This window comes from Protopterus annectens, chromosome 1.part0 (genome assembly GCF_019279795.1).
Source record: "Protopterus annectens isolate FY-2018-M chromosome 1.part0, PAN1.0, whole genome shotgun sequence".
Taxonomy (NCBI): domain Eukaryota; kingdom Metazoa; phylum Chordata; order Ceratodontiformes; family Protopteridae; genus Protopterus; species Protopterus annectens.
This window is the reverse complement of record NC_056725.1, coordinates 1200636637-1200655589: the sequence shown is the minus strand read 5'-3', so window position 1 is coordinate 1200655589 and position 18953 is coordinate 1200636637. Positions and strand designations below refer to the sequence as shown.

Below are 18953 nucleotides of genomic sequence, written 5' to 3'. Positions count from 1 at the left end.
TGGAAAACTGCATTTCTGTTTGCTCTTACTTCTGCAAGAAGTGTGTCTGGGTTACAAGTTCCTACGGTGAGTCAACAAGGATTCAGTGGTTTCATAGTTCATCTTTATCCAATGTACTTTTCTCCCTTTATTCTTTCCAGAACCTAATAACAACAGAGAAGGAATTCTGCATGTTCTAGATATCCTTCAGGAAGGTTGAGCAGCTGTTTTCTTCTTATGAAGGTTAAATAAAGGACAGACAGTGTCAAAGTAGATGTCTTCTAATGGTTGTGGTATGCTATTTCTTCTGCAATTCTAACTTTAACCTGTCACCTACAGTCAGGCTTAGGGCCTACTTGGTCATTGCTGTAGATTCTTCTGTGACGATTTCGAAAGGTGTAGACTCTAGAAGTTTTCTAGAGTCAGCAGCATGGTCCTGTGTTCATACTTTGCAGAACACTATAGACTTATAGACTACAGTCTTTTTCTAGGTCCAGAATTAGTTTTTCTAGGATAATTTTACAACAGAATATGCTTCACCTGTTTTTCTAAACTGTGGTAGTTTGCCCAGATAGCTTAGGCTATTGCAGTACTGATCCAGTGCCCCGAGCATAATACAGTTGTGTAAATGGAACTTACCATAACAGTAAATATTCTAAATGATCACTATTGCAGTAGCTGTCCCCTCCCACCATCCCACTTCTTGCACCTGAGAGGGTGTGGACTTGTATATTAATATATGTTTTTTTTTTTTTTACAAACATCTATATGTTGTATTATTTGTTATTAGTATTTACCTTTAAGGCCTTTAGCTTCCCTTCTTCTGGCAAGAAAACTCTGAAGCCTTTTGGCACTCTAACTGACTTTTATATGGAGCTTCTTCACTCCAGCTCCTGACAGTTGCAGCACATTGAAGGTGCCCTTAAGCTTTGAAAATCTTGCTAGTTGTTGATATCCTTGGCAGGATGTAATCCAAATAGCTTAGGTTACTGCATCGGTGATCAGCTAGAACTACTACTGTTATGTTAATTTCCATTTACACAACTGTATTTTCTCATTATCTGACATTTTCTGAATCAGTGGTAGAATCAGTTCATAGAGCTTTTAATGTGGCGAAAGTGGTCAGTAGTCAGCCTTGTGTTAACTAGTAGCTATTCCTCATTGGAGCAGAGACATCTCTTGCACATGTATCAGTGATAGAGTCATTGGGAGAGAGGGCTGTCCATACTTAGAATATGCATAATCAGTTAAGGTTCTAGGTCACACAAATTTTCCAGTCGTATAATAATTAATGTCTATGATATTTTTTCTTTTTCTTTTCATTGATAGTTCCTCTTATTTGCTTATCTTTGTACTAGTGTACTTAATGAAATATACAAATGCCCTCTTTGTAAATGCCAGTTTGCTGTGGTGAGCAGTACATTATTCTTTAGAATGACTAATCAAGCTTCATGATATTCTGTTAGTAAGTCCATTTACAAAACACCAATTTTGTGATTTAATTTCTTTAATATAGACACAAAATCCTTGTAATTACCTCCCTGCTGGAAGGTTGGTGATGCATCATGCTCTTGGGACCCTTTGAAACAGCATGGCAGATAATCTGTAATCTTATTCTTCGGCTGCGGATCAAGGCAAGAGGTTATGTAGCAGGATGAAAACTTCATGTTTTTCACAGTAAGATTAGTCTGGATAGGAGTTTTGTAGAGTAGGGCAGAATGCAAATTGACCTGTTTGTACCTTAGGAAATCTTTCTGTGTAGAGCTTTATTGTGATGGAAGCTATCAGTAAGTTTGTCAGTAGTCAGATTTGCGCTAACTAGAAGCCATTCATCATTGGAGCATAGATGTCTTGCTCATCTTTTGGTTAACAGACATTCCTGACTTATTTCAGGTTGTTGTTTTCATTTTGGTTAATATGCATGTGTCTTCCATTTCAGCAGTTCATGATTGTGTTGATAGCAAAATTCTAATCCAGTAATTGTGTAAAGTAGTTCTGAATCTTTTTGTGGTTTTGAAGTCGCCTTCTGCTCCCTGGATTTGAACTTCATGCCTGCTTGCTTGCTTGACCCCTGTTTGAATCATCTGGTTTAACAGAATAGATATTACTCAGTTAGAATGTGATCTCAGTTTACACTGCGGTGTTAGTGAGGAAAGGGCACTTGGTTAATGGAATGAGTTTAATGCGGGTTCAGGTGCTTAGGCACCGAGACATTTCCCTGTGGTACATTTGACTGGTGACACATGGCTGAAGTGACAGTCAGCTGCAGAGAAATATGGCTGATTGCAAAGTCCCTGTGGGAAAAGAGAAAAATGTGTTGCCATGCCCACAACTTCAAGAACCAAATGCACAGGGGGAAAACGAACATGAGACAGCAGGCATTATAGCAGGCATCAGCAACAGGCTGGCTAGAGGACATGTCAGCGGCAGTACAATTGCAAAGCACAATGGGCAATACCTTTATAATTGGTGTCTGTGGACCACTACCCCTTTACAGTGTCTAGGGAACATTACCTAAAACACATCCTGGAACATAAATGTGACTACAGTAGCCTACAGGATTTCCTCCATGTTGTAGCACACTTCTACATGTTGAAGTTACATAAGTATGTACTATACACTGAGCACAGCACTCATTACTTCTTCTGCCTCCATGCATTTGGTTATTAAAGCTATGTGCATGGCAGTATGTGCTTCTCTTTTCCCACAGGGAATTTGCAAACAGTCATATTTCTCTGCAGCTGATTATTACTTCAGCCATGTGTCCCCAGTCAAATGTACCACAGGGAAATGTCTCGCTGCCTAGGCACCTGAACCCATTTAATGCTTTTATTGCTCTTAACAGAACCACCCTCTGTAACCATTCCCTTGCCCCAGATAACCTGATTATATGTAAATAATGAATGTATTTAATCATTTTCATTATACTCACTAGGATTACTTGTTTGTGTGTTACAATAAAGAATATTCCATTTTTAACTCGACTATGAACTACCTACTATTTTATTATTTTGTAGTGCGTATTTTACAGTTTGATTTTTAGTTTTATTAGTGAACTAGGTGTAGAACATATTTCAAGGAGTGAACTTCATATCCTCCGTACTGCAGTGTTTCTGCTTGGTTTGATTGTCTGTTACCCCTGCCTGTATGATTTGAGTTGCAGGCCCTGGTATTCAGGGAATTCTTGGTCTTTCTGAAAGATCAGGTGTCTCTTAGCACTAATACTTGCTTTGTACCAGAAATGGTCTGTAGGTAGCCCTTTAGTATTTTCACCCTCCTGTTTTCTTTTCAGTGGTAGAATCAGTGGGAGAGAAGGCTGTCCATTCTCTTGATATGCATAATCAGTTAAGGTTTTACCTCAGACACGTGTACATGTCCAGGATGATGGGACATTTGTCCATCTCTTTTGCTGTGGGTAAAGAGGGTTTGGCTATAGCCTCCAGCTGGAGTGCTAGTTATATTGTGTTTTGCCTATAGTCAACAGATTTCCCATTGGTTAGTGATTTTAAAGTGCAGTAAACCAAAAGAGTACAAGTTTTCATTGCTTTTTTTTCAAGAGTGTATGCCTATTGCATTTTGTTATTTTTTTTTGCTTCATCCATGTGAATGTCATTTAATAGTGTCACTGAGCATTTCTGCTTGAACTGTGATTCCAGGAGTTAGATATCATTTGGCACGTTGGGGCATCAGGTCTTGACTTAGTGTTTTTTATGCATTTTCCACACACATTTTTGAAGTACTGCCAGATTTCTTTCCAGTGGTGATCCACTGCAGAGGACCTTCAGAGTCTGATGTCCAAGATGTGTCCTCATCGCATGATTTCATCTGATGGAAAATTGTCCAGTGGTATACATTATCCTTTTTCTGATCATTTGTTTAGATGGCCTCTCCATCCATCTTTAATAGAGGAGTTTTCATACGCTCGGAGGCAAGTACTAGGCTACATTCCCTTGTGGGTCATTTTAAACCTAGCCAAATGTCCCTTTAGGCGCTTGAATTTAACCCATCCCATTTTGTGTTAGATTGACTGTGCACATCCCATAGGTAATAATATCCCTGGGGAGACTAGTATTTATTTATTTATTGATTGATTGCTTGATTGATTGCATTTGTTTATCAGAATGGTCCACTCGGCCTAGGTGAGCCCATTTCAGTGGAGGCCCGGGGAGAAAAGATCCACATAATGACAGTACATACAAGAAAATAACATGCATTGAGTAAAAATACAGATACAACAGAGTAAAACATTTACGTTGACAGTAATACATAGCTTATGCAGCCACACTACATTAGGAATAATATAATTACGATGGTACAATTTTATTTACATATTTATGCAATTCTACATTGTGTAGTCTTGCCATAGGTAATTTGAGGGGACCCATGCATGGAATAAAACATTTAGGAGCTGCCTGTGTCCTAGGGTAAATTTTCTATATCTCATCCATAGATCCAAGTTGGACTTGAATATGGGCAAGGATGAGCTCTGTTTAACTTGGATGGAGAAGTCTGTTCCAGAGCAGTGGTATCCTCAGTGAGATATATATATATCCATCCAAACCATTCTGTTGATGTTTGAGAAGAGGTGTAGGTCCCAGGACCCAAGTATTCCTGATGCTGTTTGACTTGCTGATGTGCAGTTGGTCCATCAGTATTGGGTCAGAGGATGCCCTGTCTGACAGACACAGGTCACCACTTAGCAGTCTGTAGGGTATCGAGTATAGTGGCAGGTCTTTGAGTCAGTTCATGTAGGACGTACTGTTTACACCTTTTATCCTTTAAGTAATGTATCTCTGTGAACATTCCATTTTTTATTTTGCATGTGTCTGGACAGATGCATGCCAGAATGGGGCATTATACTTAATGAGGGCTGAGTAAAAGGCAGTGACATTTCAAGATTTAGATACAGTCCATTTGTTTATAAGCTGTGTGATGTAGAAAGACTTTCTTGTGACATTGGACACAATAGTTGAAAATTAGGTCACTGTCCATATAAGTTCAAGAAGAAGTAGGTCAACTCTTAGGGGTGTATTGTCAGTGTGTTAGTGTTCAGGACATAGACATCTTCCCAAAGGATATGGTAGTGCACTTTTTTATACTTAGTTTCAGTCCATGATTTTAACTCCAGTTATTTGTTAGGGAAAAACTTTTCCGCCAGGTGGTTAAGTCATTTGGTGATTCATTGACTTGCTCTTAAGTTGCAGTTATCTGCATACTTAGTCAACCAGAGCCCTTTGATACTGGCTTTTACATCAGAGAGGTACATGCCAAACAGAAGATATCATAGCACCAAACCATGGGGGACTCCACTGGTCTCTTTCTGGAGGTAGCTTCCACTGTTTTTATCTCCTGCGTCTTGTCAGTAAGCCAGTTGGAAGTCTAGTGGGTAATGTAGGGATTTATTCCCAGTTTCTTTTAGCTTTTCTATTTGCCTGCTTTTGGGGATTGTGTCAGATGCTTTCACCAGTTTGAGGTATGCAATACACATACTGTTTTAACTTCATCTGTTGCTTTGGTGATCCTTTCAAAAAAAAAAAAAAAAAGTCCATCAGGTTGGGTAAGCTTGACCTGCCCTTGACAAATCCAAACTAAAATGGGTCTGGTGTTTGGAGGTTCCCTCTGTCTTTATTGGTTAGTTCCACAAGCCTTTCCATGGTGTTGCATATGAGGCTGGTTAGGCTTGTGGGTCTGTAATTGCCTGAGTCTGTGGAAGGTCCTCCCTTAAGCAGGTGAATGACTGTAAGTGTTCCCCATTTACTTGGTACAAAACCTGTATGGAGGCTGAGGATAAACAGTGCTGGGGAAGTATCTAAATCATGCTTCTTGCTATTTAAGATGCATACAAGGGAATTGACAGGACCTATTGATGCAGTATTTTTAGCCTTTGATAGCAGTTTTAGGGCTTGGTCTTGTATTTTAGCCGAAGGCGAGTCGGTTTCAGATGCATCTTGTTTGATAGACAGAAGGGAGAGAGGTGTAATGTTTGATCTGAATTTATTTAATAAATATTTAAATGGCCAGTATGTTTGCTATATCATCAGCCTCAGTGTAGTTAGCATTGTTCACAATCAGCTCAGCGCATTACTACATTGTGCTTCTAAGATTCTAAACATAACTGAAAAAGGCCTTGTGATTGTCTTTGGCTTGGCTGGCTAATTTAGCCTTAAACTTGTTTTTTCGTAGATTTTATTAAGGTCCTGATTTTGGTTATTTCTATGACAAGGGCTCTGTCTTTCCAGGGATTGCTCTTTTTACATTTTGTCAAAATTGTCTTCCTTGTATTGTAAATCTTGTTGACATTAAGGTTCCACCTTTAGTTTCAGGAGTTTGTCCTGCTCTTGTTCATAAAGGGTACTGCTGCATTTATGCAGCTGTTTTTATGCCAGTGTGGTGTGGTGTACATTTCTTCTTATTCAGGAAAGTTAACTGGGTCTGGTGGGGATTTGAAGCTTGCCAGTATATTAGTTGGGAGTAGAGGCCAACAGATTACCCCAAATGTAATGACTGCAACAGTGAGTACACTCAAACATCTACATTTATGGTAAGTGTACACAACTGTACTTTCCTTTAGGTAGGCATTGTTACTTACTTGGATCATAGAGGGAGTTCTGTAGCTAGCATATTATATGGTACTGGACTTTTCTGATGATTATTGAGTCTTTACCAGCCTTGATGTGAGTTTTTTCTAGTTGAAGATTAAGACACACCCACCTTTCTTCCTCTCCTGCACAGTACTTGGTCTAAACATGTGGAAAGCTTTACATCCATGCACAGCCAGAGTGCTCTTTGCCATTTAAAACTGCGTCAGCCACTTCACAGATGTCTGCATACTCCAGGTTTAGAAGGGCAGTAATACCTTCATATTTTCCTAGGCTAGCAAATATTGCACCCCCTTTGAATTACACCAAAAACTAAGCCAATTATTACAGTCAGTTCTTTTTGCTCATGTTGTGCTGTCATCCATGGAAAAGGTAGAATGCTGCTTAGTGCTCGGTTCATACCTGCCTGGAACAGCACAGTCTGACAGCTTCATCATAGCTTTCATATTGTCCAGGGAAAAGGTTCTTCACCTTGAGGCACCGACACCCACATATACTATGACATTGTTATAAGAGTACTTATTGTTCAAGGACTTGAGCCAGGCAAGCAACAAACTGTCAGTCTTTCCTTGTTTACCCTGCTAGGCAGTACATCTACATAACTTACAGTTGAGTCACCTGTATGTAGAATGTTTGATTGGGTAGATACTTGCTTTACAGGAACAGCATCCTTGACTTTAGGGCTCCTTGTGCTAAGTGAGGAGGTAAGTTTAACTTGCTGAGTGTGCTTGTGCTTTTCTTGTATTTGGAAGTATTTGAGGTTTAGGCAGGTTAATCTTTAGAACCTCAGCATATAATGGATTGTGTTTATTGAGATGACCTTTGTATGGTGTGGTGTGCGGTGTACTGCTGATAATTTTATTGCCCATGTTGTGTGTGAGATTCTTGCCTCCAAGGACATCCTATACAAATATCTCACACATGCACTGTGTTAATGCTGTTTGAGTAACAAATGATCATCAGACAGCATGAAGTGATTCTTGCACTGTCTCTAGATACCCATTTTAATCAGGCTGACTGTAGAAGCTGTGGAAAAGTGCTGGTCAGTGGTTTTGACAGTAATGACTTCCAGTTTGATCTGTTAGTGCCCAGTAAACCTCCTACAGGTTAAAAAAACAAAAAACAAAAGAGAAAAGGAAGAAACTGACCAGGTAGGCAAGACAAAGAAACAAATTTAATGTCAAATAAATTAGGATTAAGCGCTTTTGTCTTACCAGACGACTTCAGAACCGTGAATAAAATCAAGTTACATCACATTTAAAAAGTGTAGTACAAAGGACTTACCCCCACCAAGCACCAGTCAGAAATAGACTTAACTGAAAAGTCTGCCAAAAATTTTAGAGACATGACAAGGTAATGCACACGAGTCAACAAGCAAAGGCAGTTCATATAAAAAAAACATAAATTACAGTCTTGGCAGCCTGTAGTTTTAATTCACTAAAAATTGATTTATTCTCATTGAGACCTGGAAAATTTGTAGCGTCAGGTCGGAGCTGCCAAAACATTTCTCTGTGAAGTAATCGATTCTACAGTTTGGGTAATAACACAGACGTATATATCCATCCATCTACAACCCTTTTTCCATTTTTGCACATGAGTTTGCGATGTCACATAACAATGACAGTTACCTAAAACCAATGTTTTCACCACTGGGTGGCTAGGGTTGTTATATTTTTATGCTTTTGCCTTTGCATGTATGCTTGCTTAATGTCTATAGGTTAAACTGTGGATCTCTGACAGGGTTGATGTACCACATTATGACGTGAAGTGTGCCAGTAGGATCCCTGATGGGGAATTTGCATCACTGACCTGTTGCATAAGATAGTATTTGTATATATGTGTGTCTACGTGTGTGTGTGTGTGTGTGTGTATATATGTGTGTATATATATATATATATATATATTTTATATATATATATGTGTATATATGTATATATTTATATATATATGTGTATATATGTATATATTTATATATATATGTGTATATATGTATATATTTATATATATATATATATATATATATCTATATGTATGTGTGTGTATGTATATATATATATATATTGTGTGTATATATGTTTGTGTGTATATACGTGTGTGTGTGTGTATATATATATATATATATATATATATATATATGTGTGTGTATATATATATATATATATATATATATATATATATATATATATAGGGTTTATATCGTAAGATCAAAAGAGTAAAACATCGAATAGGAGAACATTGAACTAATCTCGAAAGCTGAATACATCGAAAACAGAACCCCCGAATAGCAACGGTCGGCCAAATCACAAACGGAACCACCGAATAGCAATGGTCAGACATTAGGGTTAGGGTTCTGACTTTTTGTGAGACATTACACAGTCATATTTTGTCCCTAGTACTACGGGAGTAGTTGGATAGGCAGTGGCAGCCATGTTACTATTTGGTCACAGCTAAGCGCACAGGAAGTGAACATGGAAGGCTTACTTTAATAGTGTGTACTTTTGTAGTGTGTAATTACAATGCATATTAATGCTGTTATGATGTTTAATGAGAACATATGGTAATATGTGTATCAGTTTTTGTATAGTAATACAATTGTAGTGGTTTTGCTGCTATAAAATAGTACTTCGTAGCATACGTTATGCATATGGAGCATTTCGCAATGACGTCAGGGTGTGTGTTTTGGAAGGCCAACTATGAGAGTCCAGGGTTTCTGTTTTCGAAGTTTTTAGCTTTCGAAATTATCAGCTTTCGAGATTAGTAGTTCGATGTTCTGCTATTCGATGTTTTACTCTCTTGATCTTGTGATATAAATTGTATATATATATATATATATATATATATATATATATATATATATATATATATATATATATATGGGTCTATTTATGTTTGTCAAAAGCTTGATGTCCTTCAAGGATGCATCTGCAGTCCTTACAAATGGGTTGTCCTGTCGTCAGGCAGCCCTTCGGTCGGCCGGATTCCAAAGTCTGGGTCTGGCCTCGGCTGGTGTCGCACTCCACCCGACGTCATAGCGGCAGTTCTTCGGGTATAAAGGCATCAGCCGACACCATTTTCCTCAGTGTTTCTTGCCGCGTGGCACCCGAAGCAGAAGCTGTTCGCAAGTGCCGGTCGGTCAGAACCAGAGATTACTTCTACAAGTACCGAAGACTTCTAAAAAGCTAAGTACCCCATTGGGGACTCTTTCTTGCCTGAGCCGATGTCAGAAAAAGTGAATAACTGTTTAACTTGTGGGAAACAAATACCTCATAAAGATTTCCACTCTTACTGCTTACCTTGCTTAGGCCCAGACCACGACGTAGCAGCTTGTCTAGCCTGTGCTTCTTTCAACCGACGGACACTTAGACGTCGGTCGGAATTTGCTGAAGAGTTTTTCGGCTCCGATTTCGCTTACATTATGCCGTCGGATACTCCGACTACGCAAATTTCTAAAAAACGCAAGGAAAAGGACCGACACTCGCGGTCCGCGATTTCGTCCGAAACCGTGGTTAAGCCAACCGCGAGTGTCTCTGTTTCGGCTGAAACCGAGTCCACGGTTCTTCCTTCGGCCGAAAGCTTGCCACTTACCGAGGCCTCATCCAGCCAGGCTGAATCTGCTACTGAAATCACACCTGCTCTTGCAGGTTCGCAGGATTTATCTGATACTATCCCTTTGGATATTTCTACCCCTGCACGTGGAGCTGCTAGGCCTCCTGCATCCATGTCGATTAAGGCCTTTGCCAGGGCTAAAGCAGCTAAAACTACCAAAACTGTGCCTGCTAAGACCCCCTCTCACAGGCCCAGCTCTAGTTCACAAATGCTTAGTCTAGCAGAGGATCTCATTTCTTTGATCCGGGGATCCCAACCACATCCAGACAGGGCCTCTCACCCACCTCCAGAGAAGAGGATTAGAGTAGAGCCCCCTGAGCCAGTTTCTTCAGATGGCTCCTCTGATGAATCAGATAATTCAGACCCTCCAGAAGGCCCCTTTTCTCCTTATGAGGACTCTGATGCAGAAGACTCCATTGCTTCTGCCTCTCCGCCTGAGGAATTTTCTTTTGGGGAAACCTTGCATGCTATGAGGGAACAATTTCAATGGCAGGGCCAGGATTTTTCAGACTCTAGGAAAAGGCTTAGAACCTTTTTGCATTTGCCACAGCATAGGCCTTTAGCCATTCCTCCATTACTTACTGTTGTGGATGATGCTTTTAATGATGCTTGTACTGCTCCTGATTCTCTTCCTCCAGCCCCTGCTAAGCCCGATAGGTACTACAGGGTTCCGGACACACATTATCATTTGTATAAGGCCCCTTTTGCAGATCCCGAAACTATCTCCCAGGGACCCAAGGCTGTAGCAGCTTCTTCTACCAAAAAAACCCTCCCCTCTGAAAGGGAATCTAGGGCCTTAGAGATGGGGTAAAAAAGTTTACACTTCTGCTACTCTTTCAGCTAGGGCCTTGAACTGTCAATTCCACATGATTCAGTATCAGGAATTTATGTTAGACCAATTAACTAAAAAACTGTCCTCGGATGAACCATTAGACAAAAAATCTGTACAGGAAATGGTACATAACATTCAGCAGGTCAGTAATCATTCCTTAAAATGCGGCTATGATGCACTGGAGGCTTCCTTTAGATCAGCCATGACTGGCACAGTGATCAGAAGACATGCATGGTTAAAAGAGCAGTCCTTACCAGACCATGTTAAATCAAAGCTCCTAGATGCTCCCATGGATAAGCTCAATTTGTTTGGCTCCCTGCGCAGCAGGTGCTGAAGAAGGTGGAAGAGAAAGCAAAATCTGTCCAGACAGTCAAGGATTTCTTGCAGGTCCAGCCTCCAAGGTTTAGCAGGAACTGGCCTTCCAAGAATTGGTCCTTTCCAGACACCGCCAGAGCTCCGAGAGGCAGGAATAGGCTCAAGAGGCAGGGGTCAATCCAGAGGTGCCTACAGGGGCGTCAGTGGCAGGCTAACAACCAACGAGGTACAGCCACAGATCCAGCCACCACCACTTCCACAGGACAATCACAGTGACTTGGCTCTAGCACCGCCTACCAGGGAACAACTAGAGGCACCCTTAGGCGGGAAGCTAGCTTTATTTTCAGTAAACTGGCATTACATCACAGGAGACAAATGGATTTTACAGACAATAGACCAAGGTTACAGGTTTCACTTCCATACTCTACCAAGGAAGAAAGGAATGCCAAACCTACCTCCAAATCAGAAGACAGAAGCTCTAGAACAAATAACTCACTTACTAAGGATGAGAGCTGTAGAAAGGGTACCATCTATGGAACAAGGGCAAGGATTTTACTCCAAACTCTTCCTGGTACCAAGAAAAGAAAACCAATGGAGACCTATTCTCGACCTGTCCACTTTAAACACATACCTCATTGTTCCAAAATTCAAAATGCTGACCCTACAGCAGCTTCTTCCCATGCTGGGCAAGGAGTCTTGGCTGGTAACTCTAGATCTCAAGGAGGCATACCTGCATGTCCCCATACAACCAAATTGCAGAAGATACCTCAGATTTCTTGCAGGATCAGAGCATTATCAATTCTCAGCATTGCCCTTTGGCTTATCTACTGCGCCCAGAGTACTCACGAAATGCCTGGCATCAGTAATTGCTCATTGCAGGCTTCAGGGAATTCAAATTTACCCTTACCTGGACGACTGCCTGTTACAAGCGGACAACAAAAACAAATTAACAAAAGATTTGGAAAGGGTCATTCATCTACTACAAGCCCTGGGATACACAGTCAATATAAAAAAGTCAAGGCTGATACCATCCCAAAGGATAACCTTCTTGGGTGCAGATTTGGACACAACAAAACAAATGGCATTCCTGACAGTAGAAAAACAGGAGCAACTCCCTTTCTACTTCATGGCATTAACAAAGCAGAACCAGCTAACAGCAAGGAAAGTCCTGCAAGCCCTGGGTTACATGGCATCCTGCATAATATTAATTCCACATGCCAGACTACATATGAGAAAGTTACAGTGGTACCTAAGGAATTTATGGTCTCAGCACAAGCACAGCCTAGAAACCCAAATTCCAATAATTCCATGCCTGAAACAAGAATTCCAATGGTGGGCCCAGACCTGTCAATCAAACAAGGGACTGCCCTTCCACAGCACTCAACCAAGCCAGACCATCACAACAGACGCCTCAGACCTCGGTTGGGGGGCACACATGCTGGACAAGTGCATACAAGGCTTATGGACTCAAGACCAGCTGCACCTACACATAAATCAAAAGGAAATGCTGGCAGTAAAACTGGCAATTCAGGCATTCAGACCATTTCTTCAACAGGGTCAACTGCTGATAAGTACGGACAACACCACAGTTATGTGGTACATCAACAAACAGGGAGGCACACATTCATACCCTCTATGCTGGATGGCAATGGACCTCTGGAATGTGGCACTGAGCTTCAACATTCAGCTACAAGCAATTTTTGTGCCAGGAAAAGAAAATATACTAGCAGACATCCTAAGCAGAACTACCTCGGATGCCCACGAATGGATGCTGCATCCGACATCTTCAAAACCATTACAGGAAATGGGGACTGCCAGAAATAGACTTATTTGCATCCCCACACAATCACCAACTGAAAAAATTCTGCACAAGGACGTACCACCCACTTGCTTGGAAAGTGGGCTCCCTATCTTTCAGTTGGACAAACCTGACAGCATATGCATTCCCACCTCTTCCTTTGATGCACAAGGTGCTACTGAAGATCAAAGAAGACCGTCCAAGGATCATCCTGATAGCTCCAGACTGGCCAAGGCAACATTGGTACCCATTACTGAGGAGTATGTCTCGGGAACAAATATGGCCTCTGCCCCTAGTTCCCTTGCTGTTAACACAGAACAACTTCAAAACCCTGCATCCAAACCTGAAAACACTGCAGCTGACTGCCTGGAACATTGCATAAGACCAAATAACCCAGATTTATCTCAAAGGGTTAAAGACATTATCTTGGAGGCTCGCAGACCCTCAACAAGAAAAAAATTATTCAGCAAAATGGAAAAGATATCTCATTTGGAGTACTGCAAAAGGAGAGAATGTGTCACTGGTAAACATAGCTAACATCCTGGAATACTTGGCAGAGCTCTTCCACAACGGCCTGTCCTATTCTTCCATTAAGATTCATGCATCAGCTATTTCAGCAGAATACAACTTGGATCCTCCAGTATTCTCACATCCTCTGCTCAGGCAGTTTCTGAGAGGGATTAAAAATGTAAAGCCACCCAGGAAGCCGCCATTGCCAGCATGGGACTTGAATTTTGTGCTAGAAAAGTTGACACTCCTTCCTTTCGAGCCAGCAGCAACAGCAGAATTACAGTACTTATCATGGAAAACTGCTTTCCTGCTTGCAATCACTTCAGCAAGAAGGGTATCTGAGCTACAGGCATTAATGGCAGTACAGCCCTTCCTGATCTTCCATCAAGATAGAGTGTCCATGAGAACTAATCCTACTTTTATGCCAAAGGTGGTCTCCAGGGTATCTTTAAATCAAGCTATCCACCTACCTACATTCTTCCCCAACCCACAAAACGGGAGAAAGACTGCTGCATACCTTGGATGTACATAGACAATTACGTTACTACCTGGACAGGACCAAGAGCAATAGAAAAACTGACCAGCTACTGGTAGCATATGCAACAGGAATGGAAGGAAAAGCAATTTCAAAACAGACAATCTCTAAGTGGATAGGAAATTGCATTAGATTTTGTTACTCCTACCATGGAAAGAAGACTCCAGAAAACATCAGGCCTCACTCTACAAGGGCTACAGCCACTACCACAGCTTTTTTACGAGGAGTGGCTACCAAAGACATTTTAGAGGCTGCTACTTGGAGCTCCGTGCATACATTTGCCAAGCATTATAATTTACCTTTATACTCCAGATCCCGAGCAGGTTTTGCCACTGCTGTTTTGCAAGGGATCTTAACTACACCATAATCTATTTCTCCTCCTCCCCAGTTTGGCTATGGTATTCTACCCATTTGTAAGGACTGCAGATGCATCCTTGAAGGACATAGTACAGTTTTGTACCTACCATAAATGTATATGTCCGATAGGCATGCATCTGCAGTCAGGATTACCCACCCTCCTTCCCCTCTGTGGTACTCCTAGGGTATTTGCCCATCTTGTAGCTAGCTGGGGGAATCTATTATGGTGTATTTGTTTGTATATATGTACATACATGCTTATTTTTTGTTTGCTCTCTACTATTTGGAACCATTTGCATTTATCCAAATTTAGCCTTCCTAGAGGGCACCTGGCATCTGGGGCAAGAAACACTGAGGAAAATGGCGTCAGCTGATGCCTTTATACCAGAAGAACTGCCGCTATGATGTCGGGTGGAGTGCGACACCAGCCGAGGCCAGACCCAGACTTTGGAATCCGGCCGACCGAAGGGCTGCCTGACGACAGGACAACCCATTTGTAAGGACTGCAGATGCATGCCTATCGGACATCTACATTTATGGTAGGTACAAAACTGTACTTTCTTTCAGATAACAGAAGTATGACCCCATGTATGCAAAAGTGCACTTTTGTGAGTACCGGTTCACCGAACCGCACAAAAACAAATAAAAAATACTACAAAAAGCACCTCTTCACCCCACCCCCCCCGCTACTTATATATATGTATTAACTCCGAGATCGCACTACAGTGGGGAAACAGGTATATTTCCTTATTCCCACTGTACAGTGCTTCGGTGATGCAGTGTTGCTTTTGTTTTTTTTTTTATGACCGGTTCGGTGAACCGGTGTTTGCAAAACTGCACTTCATGAAAGTGCACTTTCGATTGAGTACACTTTCACTGAAGTGAGGTTGTACTTCTGTTATTCGAAAGAACAAACTTTTGATCAACAGAAGTAGACCCATATATATATATATATATATATATATATATATATATATACACACACACACACACACACACACACACACACACACACACACACACACATAAAATATATTAGTTTTTTCTACACACAGATGACCTTTGTGTCTCTCCTTGTCAGACCTCTGAGATGTCCAAAATTTTGCCTCATATTTTTGTTCTAAAAATTTGCGGTTTTCTGGCAAATCATTGATGATTGTAGTCATTGATTAATGACAAGGCACTTGAGTTTTACACTTTATATCCTTCAGAAATTGCATGCTAATGCAAACCTGTTATTCTTCTCAACTCTGTCACTGATTGACTGATTTTTTTAAACATACCTTTACTGAATTATCACTTGTAACCTAGGCAAATTTCCATTTATACAAAAGTATTCAGACTGTATTCACACATTAGCAAACATTATACTTCGCATATATTGCTACATATCATATAACCTAAACAAAATTACATAAACTATTCAATTCCTGTCCCTTTATTTTAAACAAGAAACATCTTTAATAAACTATCACTTACGATATAAGCAGTCATACATTTATATAAATGAAAACAAACCTCACCAACACAGTCCACTTGCAAGAATTTTGCATCACAAGCCATAACTGTCTCACTGATTTTGGCCCTTTTCTAATTCATGTGCTAAGAGGTGTTCTCTTTGATCACAGGGTCAACGTATCCCTCTTTTATCTCCCTGGACTTTCTGCAGTGCAGGGCAGGGCCAGTGAAGAGACTGAAGCATCATTGGACAGTATCCTGTTGCTACATAAAACCCACCTCTTGCGTATTGCTGGCAGTGTTCATAGGATGGGAGATGCAGTGGCTGATTTGGATGAATCTCCCCTCACTTCCACCAAGGGATGATGTCAGCAAGCTGCCCCACCTACCCACAGTACCTCTTTGCAGTAGTTACCCCAGTCTGGACTAGGGAAATCATAACACATTGTGTACTCCTGGACACATGCCCCTTCCATCCTTCCCTGCCATCACCTCAAACTCTTGGAGCTACTGTTTCAACCCAGGTTTCCTGGGCTGTAGTCAGGGCTTTATTTCTTTACATGACTCAACTAATGTAGTGAGTAGGCACTACACATATCTGTTTGTAGGGTCGGGCCACATCCCATAGTATTTAAAATTTGTTATAGTTTCTTTGATTGTGTTGGAAATAAGAAAGCATTTCATACAGTGTATTTGTTATTGTATACAAGTCTATTTTTTTATTATATTTACTTTTTACTTTTGCAGACAGGAACACTGAAAACTGCAGTTTCTGGAGCAAGCCTACAAACTGGTAAGCTTTGCTAAAACAAGATAACTGAAAATTAGAAACAAAAATGTTTTGAATTTTTCTAATACACATTATTTTATCATACAGCTGCTGTAAGTGGAAATGTGATTGTTACTGGTGTACCGGCTACTACCTTTCAGCCTATTAATAAACGCCTTGCATCTCCAGTCCAACCTGCGTCTTTAACAGTGAGTAAACTGGAAGAAATACATCACTTTACCATATTTTATTAAAATTTTGATTTTTTTTTAAGTTTAGATACCTGATTATTTTTTCTGTGTTGTTGGGCTATAGTGTGACCATTTAATTAAGGAAGAGATTGTAAGCACATTTCATGTTCCCATTTTTTTAAACACCTTCAGCATAAGAAGAAAAAGCTCTTAACGTATTCCACACTGCACCTTCTTTCCAGCTAGTAGATTTTGGCATCTTTGATATTTTTATCTTTGTTAATTGGTAACTTTGTGTTTACCTTGGTTTGAGTTTTGTTAAAAAATGTTGGAGAGAGTGCAGTAATTTTGTTTGTATTAGCAGTGACTGTTTATAGCTGTTTATTTTTTAAGTAGGTTTCATTTAATTCAGCAAGAAAAGAAACTGCGGACCCGATGTCCGTCTTCATCTGATTCATTGTGTGGGTTATTGGATTTGGTCGAATCCGATAATGGCACCTTATACCAAAGTATTGGATTTGAGAGATCTGACTATTCCCCTACCCACAGTTTCCTCCACCTTGCTGGTTTACCTCAGATCTCATTTGCCACCTGTTTGACCAGGTCCTCCGAGGGCTCTGCACATTCACAGTAAGTGAAAGCCTTTTTGACTGACTCTTTTCTCCACCTTTTCCTAAAAATTTTGTTAGGTAGTGTTAGGTCTTAATCAGTCTTAGAATTAGTGTGGGTAGAACATTTAGATCAAGTGCATAACTTTTTTCATAGCTTACGTAGTGTGTTATGTTAGAATTTCTAGTAGGTTTTTGTAGAGATACTCTCATGTGTCTACATGTATAGTCAGTAGTTTATAGTTTATCTCCTTAGTGTGCTTTTTTGCAATGTGTTTTTTCCTGTAGTATAATTTCTCAAGTAATTGTCTTATAGTGTAGTCTGAAATTTATTGTTGGAATAGTTTTTAGTAGTACTGTTGTTCTGATGCCTGACAACTCCACTGGGTTCAAGAAGTGTTCATCCTGTAGGCATATCTTTAGGATAGTTGCAACATCTGTACTGCCTGCAGTTTGAGAGCACTTCAAGATAGAAGGGAGAAACTTATTCTCAAAGGCTTTCTATAACCCCCTAAGACAAGGGTCCACAATGTCCTCTGAAGCCAAATTACATTTTACTTCTCTCATCTACTGATAAGAAGAAGGCAAGAGAGATGGAGAGCGATCCCAAGATAGACACAGGGATAAACAAGATATAAGTAAAGTCAAGAGAGGAGGATAGAGAAGTCGAATAAAAGGTCTGCAAGTTTGTCACTGAAGACATGGACTTAAATGATGAAGACTCAGGAGCTCCACCCAAGACCTTTTACAAATTTACAAGCCCAAGTCCAAAATAGGAGCCATCACATGCAGCTACCATCCCTCTATTGCTTGGAATAAACTCCCACAAGAAGTTAGATCACTTTCACATCCGAAAGTATTCAAACTAGCCACTAAAGAGTACTTAAAAAGTCACTGGATTTGTAGCTGTTCTCAGCCTCCTTGAATATACCTTCACTAAATAACAAACCTAACTTCCTCTGTCTTACCATCATTTCTTCTCCTCTATACCAAAACATTTACAACTTAAACTAGTCTACTTCATCATTTTTTACCTAACACTATCTCCTTTCCTTCTGCTGCAGTATTCATAACATTTTTACAGATAATTGTAATTGCATATATATAATAACTGTTCTACAAGTTTTATTATGAATGATTATAATGTTAACTGTGTTTGTAATGATTATATTTTTTGTAATTATGTTTTGGAGCTTTTCTCTCTGGGCCTCTAATGAAAAAGGGCTTTTGCTCAGTCAGACAATCCCAGTTAACAAATGTAAAATAAAATAAATAAATAAATCAAATTGTTCTACCCCCAGGGAGCTCACCTTTGGGGATATTCTGGAATTGATGAAGGGGGGGTGAGTTGTGGATGGTCCACAGAAGCTCCTTCTGATGAGTCCTTGTTCGTTGA

At 40.2% G+C, this 18953-nt stretch overlaps 1 protein-coding gene across 3 annotated transcripts in view; it reads left to right on the top strand.

Moving 5' to 3' along the window:
* EP400 (E1A binding protein p400) overlaps nucleotides 1–18953 on the top strand; it is a 3509270-nt gene that overhangs the window by 2865298 nt on the left and 625019 nt on the right. For all 3 annotated transcript variants that reach the window (XM_044065578.1, XM_044065569.1, XM_044065563.1), the window contains 2 exons: nucleotides 16737–16782; nucleotides 16867–16967. In XM_044065578.1, coding sequence (XP_043921513.1) covers nucleotides 16737–16782; nucleotides 16867–16967 — 147 coding nt within the window. The remainder of the gene's footprint in view (nucleotides 1–16736; nucleotides 16783–16866; nucleotides 16968–18953) is intronic.